Source organism: Equus asinus, chromosome 8 (assembly GCF_041296235.1).
Source record: "Equus asinus isolate D_3611 breed Donkey chromosome 8, EquAss-T2T_v2, whole genome shotgun sequence".
In the NCBI taxonomy this organism is placed as follows: domain Eukaryota; kingdom Metazoa; phylum Chordata; class Mammalia; order Perissodactyla; family Equidae; genus Equus; species Equus asinus.
Genome location: NC_091797.1, coordinates 38,174,134 through 38,187,152, shown reverse-complemented (window position 1 = coordinate 38,187,152; position 13,019 = coordinate 38,174,134). Strand labels below are relative to the sequence as shown.

The 13,019-nt window shown below is 43.5% G+C and overlaps 1 protein-coding gene and 1 long non-coding RNA gene across 5 annotated transcripts in view; one reads left to right on the top strand and one right to left on the bottom strand.

The window, feature by feature from the left end:
• The first annotated feature begins 247 nt into the window (after positions 1-247).
• On the top strand, positions 248-11,919 carry LOC106823146 (zinc finger and SCAN domain-containing protein 31-like). 2 transcript variants are annotated; one of them, XM_070515432.1, is made up of 4 exons: positions 248-561; positions 2,975-3,434; positions 3,566-3,713; positions 10,991-11,919. In XM_070515432.1, the coding sequence occupies exons 2-4, from the start codon at positions 3,036-3,038 to the stop codon at positions 11,917-11,919; spliced, it is 1,476 nt and encodes a 491-aa protein (XP_070371533.1). In that variant the 5' UTR covers positions 248-561; positions 2,975-3,035. The 2 variants fall into 2 exon arrangements, with proteins under 2 accessions (XP_070371533.1, XP_044632116.1); XM_044776181.2 differs by lacking the exon at positions 248-561 and adding an exon at positions 863-1,001.
• LOC106823155 (uncharacterized) overlaps positions 11,336-13,019 on the bottom strand; it is a 29,800-nt gene continuing 28,116 nt past the window's right edge. For all 3 annotated transcript variants that reach the window (XR_001396071.3, XR_011505140.1, XR_011505139.1), the window contains one exon: positions 11,336-11,958. This is a non-coding gene — a long non-coding RNA (uncharacterized lncRNA). The remainder of the gene's footprint in view (positions 11,959-13,019) is intronic.

The window sequence follows — 13,019 nt, the reverse complement described above, 5'->3', positions numbered from 1 at the left end:
AGTTTGCCCAACTGCATACCACAAGCTTCTAAACACTCGCTCCCGTTTCCTCAACTGGACTGTAGGCTCCTTAGGCCAAGAACCATCTCAATACTTTCCCTCTATTCCTAGCACACACGCTAGTTGTGAGCAGCTCCTAGCAACACACCTGCTGGGCGGTATTTAAAATCAATGGAATACATTTAAAAGAGGCATGTAGCAGTTTCATTTTAAAATGTCAATACAACACAATAAGCCCGGAAACTGCCATTTTAACTTGAGCACTGGTGGTCTCCGGCTGTGTGGCGCTGAGCGTGGCTATGCTGTAGGGATCCCGGGGTAGGGGTTGATCACACCTGCGTGGGGTGCATCCTGTCCCTGGGCTGTGCGGACTTGGGCAGGTCACTTAAGCTTTTTGCGTGTTTCCGGGTTGTAAGTGGAATACACAGCCCAGCGTTCATCAGAGCGTGCCTTAATCCTCCTTTCCCTTCCTCTCCTTGTGGGTCATTTATGATCAGGACTGCACGACTATACTGATGGGAATCCTGCGGACATACTCCGGTTGAGCGATGTGCCTGCCTGGTAAATATATTCACGTTGCGGAAGGCTGCGATGGCAGGGCGAGGATGCTGGCCAAGGAGGCGTGTTGGCAGGGAGGGAGAGATGACTTGGGGTCGGTGAACAGGCCGGGGGAAGGGACGCTTGGAGGGGAGGCGCATCTGGGAAGGCGCATCTCCGCCGAGGAGGGCGGAGGGACTCAACGCGGCGGAGCCGGCACTCGGCTTCTCTTTTTAAGAGGAGACGAGCTATAAATCAAAACCGCATAGGTCTGGGCGTCCCGGCTTGCAGAGTCGGCGGCAGGCGCAGCTCTCCTGGACACGCTAAACCGCGCGGATCTGTCCGAAGCCGCCGGAAGCTCCGGCGCGGGGCCCGGGCGGGTCCGCGGACGCACTTCCGCCGGCGGCCGGGCTGGGGCGCCAAGGGGCTGGTCGGGGTCGGGCGGCCGCCTCCCCCGGGCCTGGGTAAGACCGGCGGGAAGAGAGCGGGGCGCCGCTGCCTGGGACCCCGTAGTGGGCTAGACGCGGGTGGGAGGCGCCACCTCCTTGTTCGGCCCGTGCTGGAAGCGCCGGCGGGGAGCCCTCAGGAGCGGGACTGGGCGGCGACCGTGCCGGGCTCCGCGGGGCCCCCTCGCCGCCCCAGCTCCGACTGGCGCGCCAGGACGTTTCGAAGACCCGGACTCTTGGGCCACGGGTGCTGACCCGGGTGGGTCTCTGCGGACCACCCGTTTGTCCAACGCGGCCGGCAGCTCCCAGAAACCTTTGTGATCTGTCAGGTCCTTGTGGCTTAAGGGACACACACAGCCAAACCTTCCCGAGTCTTGGGCTCGTTGTGGTGGGTCCTGGATGATGTGCCAGTTCGGTTTATGTTACAGGGTAAAAGGGAAAGGTGTTGGAAGTCCAGCAGGTTAACTCACTATGTTGTCTTATTCCTTCGAAGATCCAAACTAGTGGAAGACAACATGTAGAAGCGGCCCCATGTCCTTTATCTTGAGTGATTCCTAAAATAGTCTTTCTCCAAGCCCCCTGTAGAATCCCCTGAATGAATATTTAGGGCTGGGGAAGTGAAGGTGTTTTTGAGAGATGCCCAGTGAGTAACATGCTAGGCGCAGAGAAGGCACTAGAGGGCCTCTCTGCGTGGTTCTAAATTCTGTGCCCAGAAAACGAGCCAGTGTGCCTGAGCGCTGGGCGTTGGCTCTCGAGCCGGCGCCTAGATGACCAGGTCACAGCGGTAACTGCAGCCTTTTACTGCGGTCTTACTAAGTACTAGGCACTGAATTTAATGCTTTCTGTAGTTATTCCCAAAACAGCCCTCCATAATAAATGCCAGTAGTTTAATTGCATTATAACAATATTGTTTTTCTGGTTTGTAATCGTGCTGTGGTTATGTAAGATGTTAATGTGAGGGGAAGCTGGGTGAAGGGTATAGAGACTGTTCTGTACCTTTCTTGGAAATTTTCTGTGAGTTTAAGATTATTTCAAAATAAAACGTTAAAAAAAAACTATAAGATATTTTACAGAGGAGGAAATAGAAGTTTAGAGAGATTAAGCCACCACACGTAAGAGAACATAACAGGATACAAGCCCAGGTCTTCTGAAATCCACAGCTAAGCCCTTAAATCACTGCCCACCATGCTAATCAGTTGGTCTTTCCTTAAACTGATGGGCCCTGCTTCAGTCTGCTGTTACATGGAAAACTGAATCCATCAATACCCACATAGCCTACTACCTTCATTAAGATGTTTTTACTATTCACTTGTCCTCCCTAAATGTGGCACTAGTATTCCACTGTCTTTATCAGCATGACTTTACTATTCCAGGAAATTCTTGCCCTGGAAGATAAAAGTTGCAAATAATTATATTTGTTTCAAGATCTTACCCCTCAGTGCATTTAGGTGCACATCAAACTCTTCGACTATCTATGGATAGGATCCAGATTTTTGAAACCCTCAACTCAAAACCTTACCTTGCTGAGTCCATCAATCCTGAACTATTGATCATGATCCTTGTCCAATCCTTATTCTGCTTTGAAAGAACTGCCTTAAAGCCCCCAAACCTCATAAATATTCTGACTTTGCCTTCCCTGGGAGATACTACTAAGAACTCTGTCAAGGTAGTGCACTCTGTGGCTCATAAGAATAAACTCAGCTTGGGCTCAGCAACTGATTGTTCTGGTGTTATTTGGGGGAAGCAAGCATCCAACAATATTCTCAGTCTTGTCAAAAATGATGTTTCTTGACAAACATTCCTTCTCCTACTTGGAAAAAGGTTTGAATTGCCTTAAACTTTTACTTTTTAAATTCTCTTTATTGAATTCTTTTTAATTTTGGCTTGAGCTTCCTCTTCTAAAACAGAAACATTAGACTTAGTGAGTGAGCTCGAGTATTTAATCAGCCTTCGTATATATATCTTTTTAACTATGGTTTCTGTAACCTTAGGAGGGTGCCCTAAAGATAACACTTGTAGCAGACATCCTCTTCTCTGCTGATTGGAGCTGGAATGGCTGCTGTCTTCCTTCCACGGGCTCCTGAAGAGCCAAAAAGGCTCTTAGAAGTAAGCAACAAAAAAAGCCCTGTCAGGGGTCAGGGATCTGGCCCACAAGGGAGCAGCCCAAACAACCAGGAGTTATCCCGCCAGCGCTTCCGACAGTTCTGCTACAAGGGGACTCCCGGGCCCCGTGAGGCCTTTAGCCAACTTTGGGTGTTCTGCTGTGAGTGGTTGAGGCCTGAGATACACACCAAGGAGCAGATGTTGGACTTGCTGGTGCTGGAGCAGTTCTTGACCATCCTGCCTGAGGAGCTCCAGGCCTGGATGCAAGAGCATCAACCAGAGAGCGGGGAGGAGGCAGTGGCTATGCTAGAAGATCTGGAGAGGGAGCTGGATGAACCAGGCCAGAAGGTAAGAAAGGTCCCTATGCTCAATGGGAGGATGGTTGGGAGTGGGCATGTAGGCTGATCCTTTGTGGGCTCTCTGGGAATCATGTACACTGTGGTCCCTTCAGATGCCCAAATGAGCCTGCTTGTCCTCAGGTTTCAACCCAGGCCTGTGCACATGAAGTACTTTCTGAGACATCGGTGCCTCTGGATCCAGCTAAGGAAGCAACATATCTCCAGCCTCAACCCATGGAAATCCAGCGTAAGGGTGAATGTCAGGACCCTCAACACCAACAGGATTGTGGTTAGTGTTGACACTTGGTCATATGGCTTCCCTGGAGACCTGAGAATCATTAATCATTCAGTACATATATATTGAGTACTTATGTGCCAGGCACTGCAAAGCACTAAGTATAGTGAATACAGCAGACATGATCCTTGCTTTCGTGGAGCTGTCTGGTGGCAGAGGCATTAAACAAATAAATATACCATGACAGATTGTATATGGGGTGAGAGGATAGTCAGAGAAGGGCTTTTTGAGGAAGTAACGTGGGAACTGAATCCTAAAAGTGGAGTAGAAATTAGCCAAGTGAATACTAGAGGGAAAAGCATTACAGGCCAAAAGAGCAAAAACAAGTGGCAAAGGGGCTGGCCTGGTGGCATAGTGGTTAAGTTCGCACGCTCCACTCTGGCAGCCTGGGGTTTGCTGATTCAGATCCTGGACACAGACCTAGGCACTGCTTAGCAAGCCATGCTGTGGCAGGCATCCCCCATATAAAATAGAGGAAGACGGCCACAGATGTTAGCTCAGGACCAATCTTCCTCAGCAAAAAGAGGAAGACTGGTGGTGGATGTTAGCTCAGGGCTCATCTTCCTCAAAAAAAAATAAATAAGTGGGAAAGAAATTCATGGGTTTGAAAGAAGACCAAGATGGCTGGAGCATGGAGAGATAGGCAGGGTAGGAGAAAGAAGGTGGTCAGAGGCCAGAACATGCGAGCTTTGTGGGTCCTGTTAAGAAGCCAGTAAATTTTTAAGTTTCACTGTGTAAGGCCTGGCTCTGGATTCTATGAGGATCCCTGAGATCCCTTACAGTTGAGTACTCATAAAAAGTTAGCTGTTGGTTTGAAACAGTGAATGATCGTGTACCATATCAGAGATCATGGTCTGAGGAGGGAGAAATCTGTCTCTTCAGGCCCTGGTGGTAGCAGAGTGGCTGGAATTTGAACTGGGTGGTAAAGAATAGGTTGCATTTCACCGGGCAGAGAGCATCAGGAAGTATGTTCCTCACACTCCCCTCTCTTCTAGCTCTCTCCCACTATTCTATACTTTGCTTACATTGGAATTTCTAGTCATTCAACCCATTTTTTTTCCCCAATGCTTCTTTCCTTCCCTGTCCTATCAACCCATGATATATTTGTTCTTTGCTAATAATGCTCAACATTCTCCCAACCACCCCTACCCCACTGCTGTATAGACACACACACACATTGTGACCCTGTTGTACTCATAACACACCACCTGTCACCACACCTTCTCCACTCTTCTACCAAACCAACTTATAGCTATTCTTCAAGACTCAAGCTGTCTCCTCCTTCAGGAAGCCTTTCTTGATACCCTCCCACATGTTTGAGTTAGGTGATGCACCTTGTGCATATCTATCATAACATTTGGCATACTATATTACCACTTGTCTGAAGCTCCTTCTGTGTATCCTCAGCAACTTATATGTAGGAAATGCTCAATAAAGGTGAACGATGAAGTCCAAACAGGAATAATGTGGAAAAGTACAGATCATGATAGGAGGATGTGGGTGGGTCTACCCGACTGAGTGTCTGGTAGAGGAATAATGCTAACAAGGTGGTCTGGAACAAAATTGCAGAGAGCCTAAGAACGTTTTTCTTTTTCTTTTTCCTTTTTTTTTTTTTTTTTTTTGGTTTTTGAGTAGTAACTAACATGTGCATCGTAAACCAGATGTAATCTGGATTGGAGAGACAGGAGAAAGAGGACCACTTTGAAGACCATTGCTATAGCTCCAGCCCAACATTATGATGGCCAAAAGTAGGGCAGTTTTGAATGATGACAGAGAGGAAGGGAGGCTTGCAAGAGAGCTAGATCGCTTATTTTAAGGCTCTAGAAGTTACTTCAAAGATGACAGAGTTGCTCTTTCTGACTCCTCTCCTGTCTTGCACAAGAGATCTAGGGTTCAGGGTTGGAATCTTACTATGCCTGATGAGTGGAAGTGATGCCCACTTTTCCCAAGGGAGAATGAAGAATGTCAGTTAGAAATAGTGTCATCTAAAGCAAATAGTTATACTTTCTTTGTTGTGGTCTTCGTTTTACTTAGGGAGGATTTTTAATGACTAGGATACTTCTTACCTATAAGAGTATGTTTGTGCATCCTGCTATCATTTGGAAATTCATGTTTTCCAAATTATCTAGAAACAACATTGTCAGGAAATAAGGTGCTTCGCATGCTAAGGTTTCCCTAAACAACTGGAGATTGTCGTTTGATAGTTAAAACTTTATTATTTCCATTAGCCAATTAATGGACATCTTACTGATATGTATAACATTCTTAGGGTAAATTCAACACAGTCTATCCTTTTCATGAAGACTTAAGTCATTTTGAACATTAGTACTCCCTCTGACATGCAAATCACTGCTGCCCTTGGAGGCTTTTAGGTAGGTAGAACTATCGGCTTGTACCCTACAATAGCACCAGATTGCCATGCTAGTAAATGATACATGTGGGATTTAAATAGTCAGTCTCCAGAGCCCGTGTTCTTAAGTCCTTAGTACTGATGAAGGATAAAAATGTGAGGAAGGTGGAAGGTTATGGGAAATGAAACTGGAAAGATAGGCAAGGATATTCTCCCATCAGAGTTTTTAACCCTCATTTTGCATCTGGATGACTTATAAGATATATCAGTGCCTGGGCCCAACTTTCAGAACCTTGGTTTCAGTTGGACTGGGGCAGGGCCCAGGCATGGGCTTTTTTTGTTTGTTTGCTTTTTAAACTCTCCAGGTGATTCTAACGTGTAACTAGAGTCAAGAATCCAGTGGATCATGAAGGGCTTGTATACTCACCAAATGAGTTTAGATTTTATTCCATGGGGAAATTAAAGATAGAGATAGGTATTCAGAGCTTTAAGTCCTTGGGCAGATTTAAAATTTGGTAATTTAAGCTATAGGTATGGTAGGTACAGTCTACAAATGGCATGTGAAGTCACAATAATTATTTTTAGGACAAACAATACAGAATTGTATGCTTCAATAGAGCTACTGTAGAAATTGAGTATAGGGTGGGCATCTGATCATCTAGCCACTAGATAATACATGGTTGCAATGACCTTGATTCTAAGTTCCACTAAGGAGCTTGATTTCTTGAATAAACCCCCTCTTTTAAGTCCCTGTAAAGAGGTCTAGTAGCAGCAAAGTCAAATATTGGTCTACATCTATTAAACTACCCTTAAAAACCTCCCTTGGGATTAATTACACCCTGAGAGCACAGTGACTTGAACCTTTATTTTGCTAAAGAAGGCAATATCAGAAGAATTTAAATTCCATTATTTTCATGGTCTTTTTGAAATTCTTCCCCTATAACTGGGGAACTAGACTTTTGATCAAACCCAGGCCCCCTAGATTATAATTGGTCACTCATAGGAACCAGTTTCTTTTTAAAATATGAAATAGATTCTTTTTCTTTAATCATAAATTGTTAATTAAATTTTCTGACAAATTTTGCCCATTTCTGAGCCACCATTTTTGTATGCCAACACCTTTCCTCTGGGTTTTCACTCTGATGAAATTCATACTTTAGTGAGGTTCTTTGGGCGGTAGACTTAGTCTTTGCATGTCTACCCTTATTTTATCCTCCCTTTTTAATCATGGTTTAGCTGGGATAAAATTCTAATTGACAATTGTTTTTTTTCCTCAGCATTTTGAAGATACTACTTCACTGTCTTCTAGCTTCTCTTGTTTGCTATTAAAAGACTACTATCAGTCTTGGGGCCAGCCCCGTGGCCAAGTTCACTCGCTCCACTTTGGCGGCCCAGGGTTTCGCCGGTTTAGATCCTGGGCACGGACATGGTACTGCTCATCCGGCCACACTGAGGCAGCGTCCCACATAGCACAACCAGAGGCACTCACAACTAGAATCTACAACTATGTACTGGGGGGCTTTGGGGAGAATAATAAAAAAAAAAGACTGTCAATCTAAATACCTTTTTTTTAGGAATTCCATCTTTACTCTTTAGTAACTTTTAGATTTACTCTTAACCTTTATGAGGTTTCACTAAAAAGTGTATTCTGGGGGCCAGCCTGGTAGCATAGTGGTTAAGTTCCCACGCTCCACTTAGGTGGCCCAGGGTTCGTAGGTTCCAATCCTGGGCAAGGACCTACCACCACTTACCAAGCCATGCTGTGGTAGCATCCCACATAAAACAGAGAAAGATTGGCATAGATGTTAGCTCAGCAAAAGTCTTCTCAAGCAAAGAGAGGAAGATTGGCAACAGATGTTAGCTCAGAGCCAATCTTCCCTACCAAAAAGAAAGAAGTATTCTGATATGGTTTTATTTTTGTTCATCTTGTTTAGTCTATAAGTTCACGTTTGCTCCAAGAACCCATGTTTTTCTTCAATTCTAGGAAATTCTCAGCCATCAGTTCTTTAAATAGTGCTTCTTTTTTATTCCTTATGTTATTTTCTTCTGGAACTCCCAGAAGACACTATTAGAACCTACTTATTAATTTATTCATTTCACTTAACTGCTTTTTCATATATCTTATGTCTTTCTGTCTCTGTGGTACATCCTAGTGGATTCCTCTTCAATTATCTTTCAGGTTATTATCCTTCTGTCTCCAGTTTATCGATTTCTAAAATTTCTCTACAGTTTTTATATCACCTATGCTTATTTCACTTTTCCTTATTTTATTTCACAATTCTTTGTTTATTTGCCATGGATGGTATGTCATTGTTTATCTCTTTTAGGTATCTTTAATCTGCTAATTTTTTCAGGTTTTTTTTTTTTTTTAGGGTTTTATTTTTCCTTTTTCTCCCCAAAGCTCCCGGTACATAGTTGTGTATTTTAGTTGTGGGTCCTTCTAGTTGTGCTATGTGGGATGCCACCTCAGCATGGCCCGACGAGCAGTGCCATGTCCGCGCCCAGGATCTGAACCGGTAAAACCCCGGGATGCCGAAGTGGATCATGGGAACTCAACCATTTGGCCACAGGGCCAGCCCCAGGTTTTTTGATGAAAGTAATTTTATCTGGATTGAATTTATGTTTAAATTGGTGATTTTGTTAACCATCTTTCATAGCAATACATTCATAAGTTTTGAAATTTTCATTTCTAGACTCATTTTGAGTTCTTTCTGATCTGTTTTATATTCTCTCCTTCCTTGTTTAGGAATGCTGTTGTTACTCTCACCTGGCTCCCCAGAACCAAGTCTTAGGTCTCTTGTTTCATGTGATAGCAGATGTCACCAATGTAGTCACAGGCTTCTAGGAGGCTTGACATAATTCTCGCTCACAGGGTTGTATCTTTCTCTGCATATGTCTGGGTGCTTGTGTATGTGTGTGCCTGCATGTCCCGTCCAGCCTCTGGCATCAATCAGCCCCCCCTCTCATAGAGCACTTTTAGTCTCCCATTTCCCTCTGGGGCTAAGATCTCAATCACTCCCTGGAGCCCAGCACGCCCACATCTTCAACTGTAGCCACATTCTCTATTTTTGTTTCCTTTCTGTTCCACAGGGATGTTTATCTTATTTTTTAGCACAGATGTGTTTTTCAATTAATTTTTATTTTTTATCTATCACTCTACGTATTTGGAGATGAACTATGAACTCAGTATGCCATCCTAAGTAGAAGTACATCATTTTCCCCAACTTTTTTAGTCAGCTAGAAATGGAGTTTCTATACTGTGCTTCTTTTTTTATAATAATCCATAAATTTCCTTCTCAGGCTGATACGGATTTTAGTTCTATTATAGGTATAATGCTGTTTTGGATTCCATCCTTATTAGGCACTTTTTATTTGTTAATGGCTCTAAAAAACTATGTTCTTGCATAAATGTGTATCTTTGTGTAATTTTCCTTTAAATTCTGCACACAGATATATCTGGGGTAGCTATAACATAAAGTTTTAAACTGCCCAAAAACTTTAAGATAACCTTATATAACCACTCACAATGAGAGCTTTTAAACCAGTGTGGCAAGCTGGAAATCACTGCAGGCCCCTGTCCTAAAAGGAGCCCCTGAGGAGAGGCTCATCTTACTCTTGGCGACATTCTTTCTCAGCTCTGGTTTATCTCTGGGTTTCTGCCCTTCACAGAATAGGAACCCCAAGACTCAGAGGTGGCTGTGACTTTTCTCAGACAAGTTGCCAGTGAGCTTTGTCCCTCATCCACACTCTCAGAGATCGCGAATCGGCTCTTTGACCATGGCTTCTCTTGCCTCATTCCAGGGTCTCTTTAGCCAACTCATTTTGGCACAGTCAATCCAGTGCCTCTGCCTAGAGTTAGTCTGACTCATTCGGCATCCTGGTTCTTCAATTGTCTCCATAGTTATCTTTTCCTTTTTTTTTTTTTTCCATTTAATGTCTCTTATCCACACAAAGCATATCACTTTTCCCTATCATTATTCTACATGTTTACAAATTCTGCCCTTCTTTCTGGGTCCTAAAATGGGATTACTTCAGGGAGAATATCCCTTGAGTGGGACAACCTCGCTCCCACTCAAAAAATTCCTGAAATTTTTTTCAGAAATTATTGACCATTGAGGAAATAGTCCCATTTCCCACTCTGGAGGAATGGGGGTGTTGGGCTTCTGCTCAGAGGAACCTCTGTAGGAAAGACAGGCAGAGGAATTATAGGAACATCGTTTCCTTGGGTAAGGACAGAAAGGAGTCTAGGGTCTATTAATCTTCTCTGTGTCAATGACTGCTTGAGAAGTCTCGAATAACCCACAGAGTATAGCTTTAGTCTTGAGAGATTCCCAGTGTTCTCCTTTGCAAAAAGAGTAATGAAAGTCTTTGGGGGCCAAAGCGGTTTTTGTCTGTCCCCACAGGATAACATTCTCTTTTGCTCCATATGTCTAAACTCTAATCTCTTTGTTCTCCATATTTGGAAATGGGATATTTCTTTGTGCTCTGATCTCCCATTTTTCGATATTCCCAGAGGCCTTCAGAGCAACCTGTACAGAGTTATTTCATGGCTCCAGCTTGGTTCCTGCCACTGTCAGCTTCCTTTCTCTTTTTGTTCCTCCCACAATTTCTGTTCTTTCATCCCTCTCTACTCAACTTTTAGCCTTCCCTGGTGAACTCATTCTTATTTGAGAGCTTTCCTTCTTCTGTTTACTATGATCACTGTTACTCCTCCCTGACTTTTCTCCACTCCTTTCTTGATTCACATCCTCCAAGTCCAGCCACTGCTAGTCCTCTCTTCATTTGCCATCTCCCAATTTCCTCCTTAAATGTTGTAAAACCAATTTGGTGGTATATTTAAGCTGTGTACGTCTAGTATATTTGTTTAATTTTTTTCCCTATATGTTTCAATGACATTTGAATTCTATACTTTTTATGTCAGATGATGTGATCAGAATTGAGGAAGGAGAATCGATTCAAAAGCAGGAACTTACTGTATCTGTGGAATCCCAAGAAAAGGTATCTGGCCAAATCAATGAAGAGGTTCCTAAACGTGGAAAAACCCCAAAACATGAAAGATATCAGAGAAACACTTCAAGGGAGAGAAGATATAAGTGTGATGAATGTGGGAAAAGATTCACTCAAAACTCAAGCCTCATAAGACATAAAAGAATCCACACTGCAAAGAGACCCTATTCGTGTAATGTATGCAGCAAAACTTTCACTCAGAGCTCACAACTTATTGACCATCAGAAAATACATAGCCGATTAAAACCATATCAGTGTGATAAGTGTGAGAAAGCCTTTTATTACAGTTCACACCTTGTTCAGCATCAAAGGACCCACACTGGAGAAAAACCTTTCCAATGTAATGAGTGTGGGAAAGCTTTTCATTACAGCTCAGGCCTTATTCGACACCAGAGGACCCACACAGGAGAGAAACCATACCAGTGTAAATTCTGTGGGAAAGCTTTCTGTCTGAGCTCATATCTGATACAACATCAGAGAGTCCATACTGGAGAGAAGCCATACCAGTGTAGTGAGTGTGGGAAAAGCTTCAGCCAGAGCTCAGGCCTCTTCCATCACCAAAGAATCCATAGTGGGGAGAAACCATATGAATGTGATGAGTGTGGAAAGTCCTTCAGTCATAGTTCAGCTCTTGTTGGACACCAGCGAATCCACAGTGGAGAAAAGCCCTATGAGTGTAATGAGTGTGGAAAAGCTTTCAGTAACAGCTCACATCTTCTGGGACACCGAAGAATCCACACTGGAGAGAAGCCCTATAAATGCAGTGTGTGTGGAAAGACTTTCCGGCGGAGCTCACACCTCATTGTACATCAGCGAATCCACACTGGAGGGAAGCCCTGGTGATGTCAAGAGTGGTGCAGAATTTTTTATCTATGCTCATTCCTGTGGAACATCAGAAAAGCAAAACTAGAAAAGGATGCTGCCATTACAATGATCTAGGGAACTCTGCATTCACTATTGTAATTTCAGCAGTCATTTGAAAATACATATGGAGCTGAGATATATGGCTTGCCAAACAGTACTTTGTGATGTTCTGCCACTAGGCACACCATCTGCTGAACTGGGACTTTGGAAAGGCTCATTCCTTATTCTCAACCTTTTCTTCTCTGAAGCAAGTGGCTCAGGAAATCTAAATGTTCTATTAGATATATTACTGGAGATTTTAGAGATTACTATTGTTCCTCTTCCCCTTCCCTTTTTCTCCTCCTCTATGTTCTTTGGAGTTGGGATAATAGTCTTGTCTAGAGTGGGAATTTAGAGTTAATATCTGACCTGCACGGGAAAAGAAAAACCTGAATTTTTGGTTAACTTGATGAAATGCATTAACCTATCAATCTACACTAAAAACATTGTGAAATACAAAAGCCATTTTGTAGTATTGGAATGAATTATGATTTGTGTGGGTAGGATGCTTCAGTGGGAGTGGAGCAAGATTTATCATGCAAGTTCCCAGTGACCTTTCACAACTTAAACCAGAGATGGCAAACAGGCTGGATGGGCTGTGTTTGGCCTGCACATGCATTTTTTCCACATGGGTTTTTTTGGTAATATAAAATTATCACAACTGTTTAAGAATCTGGAGATTTCACATGAAATCTGACTTTCCAGATTCTTTTACAAAAGTGCATGATGTGGCAATATTAGGCACCACATTCCCCACATGGCAACAGTTGACATGAGCTGATTATCAGTACTCGCCAGTTGGACATGGTCCCCACTGCCACACAGCTCCCTATTGTCTTATATCACCCCCCCCCCCCATTCATTTCACCTGTGTGAACCCTGCCCCTGCCTTAAGGGTTTCTTAGAGGGGCTTCAGGGCTCTAGGTCCCTCACCACCAAAACAACTTCACTTTAGTTAGTTTTATATATGACCTCCCAAATAAGATTTTTTATGACCAAATGGTTTTCTGCTAACAAAAGTTTGAAGATTTATATTAAAA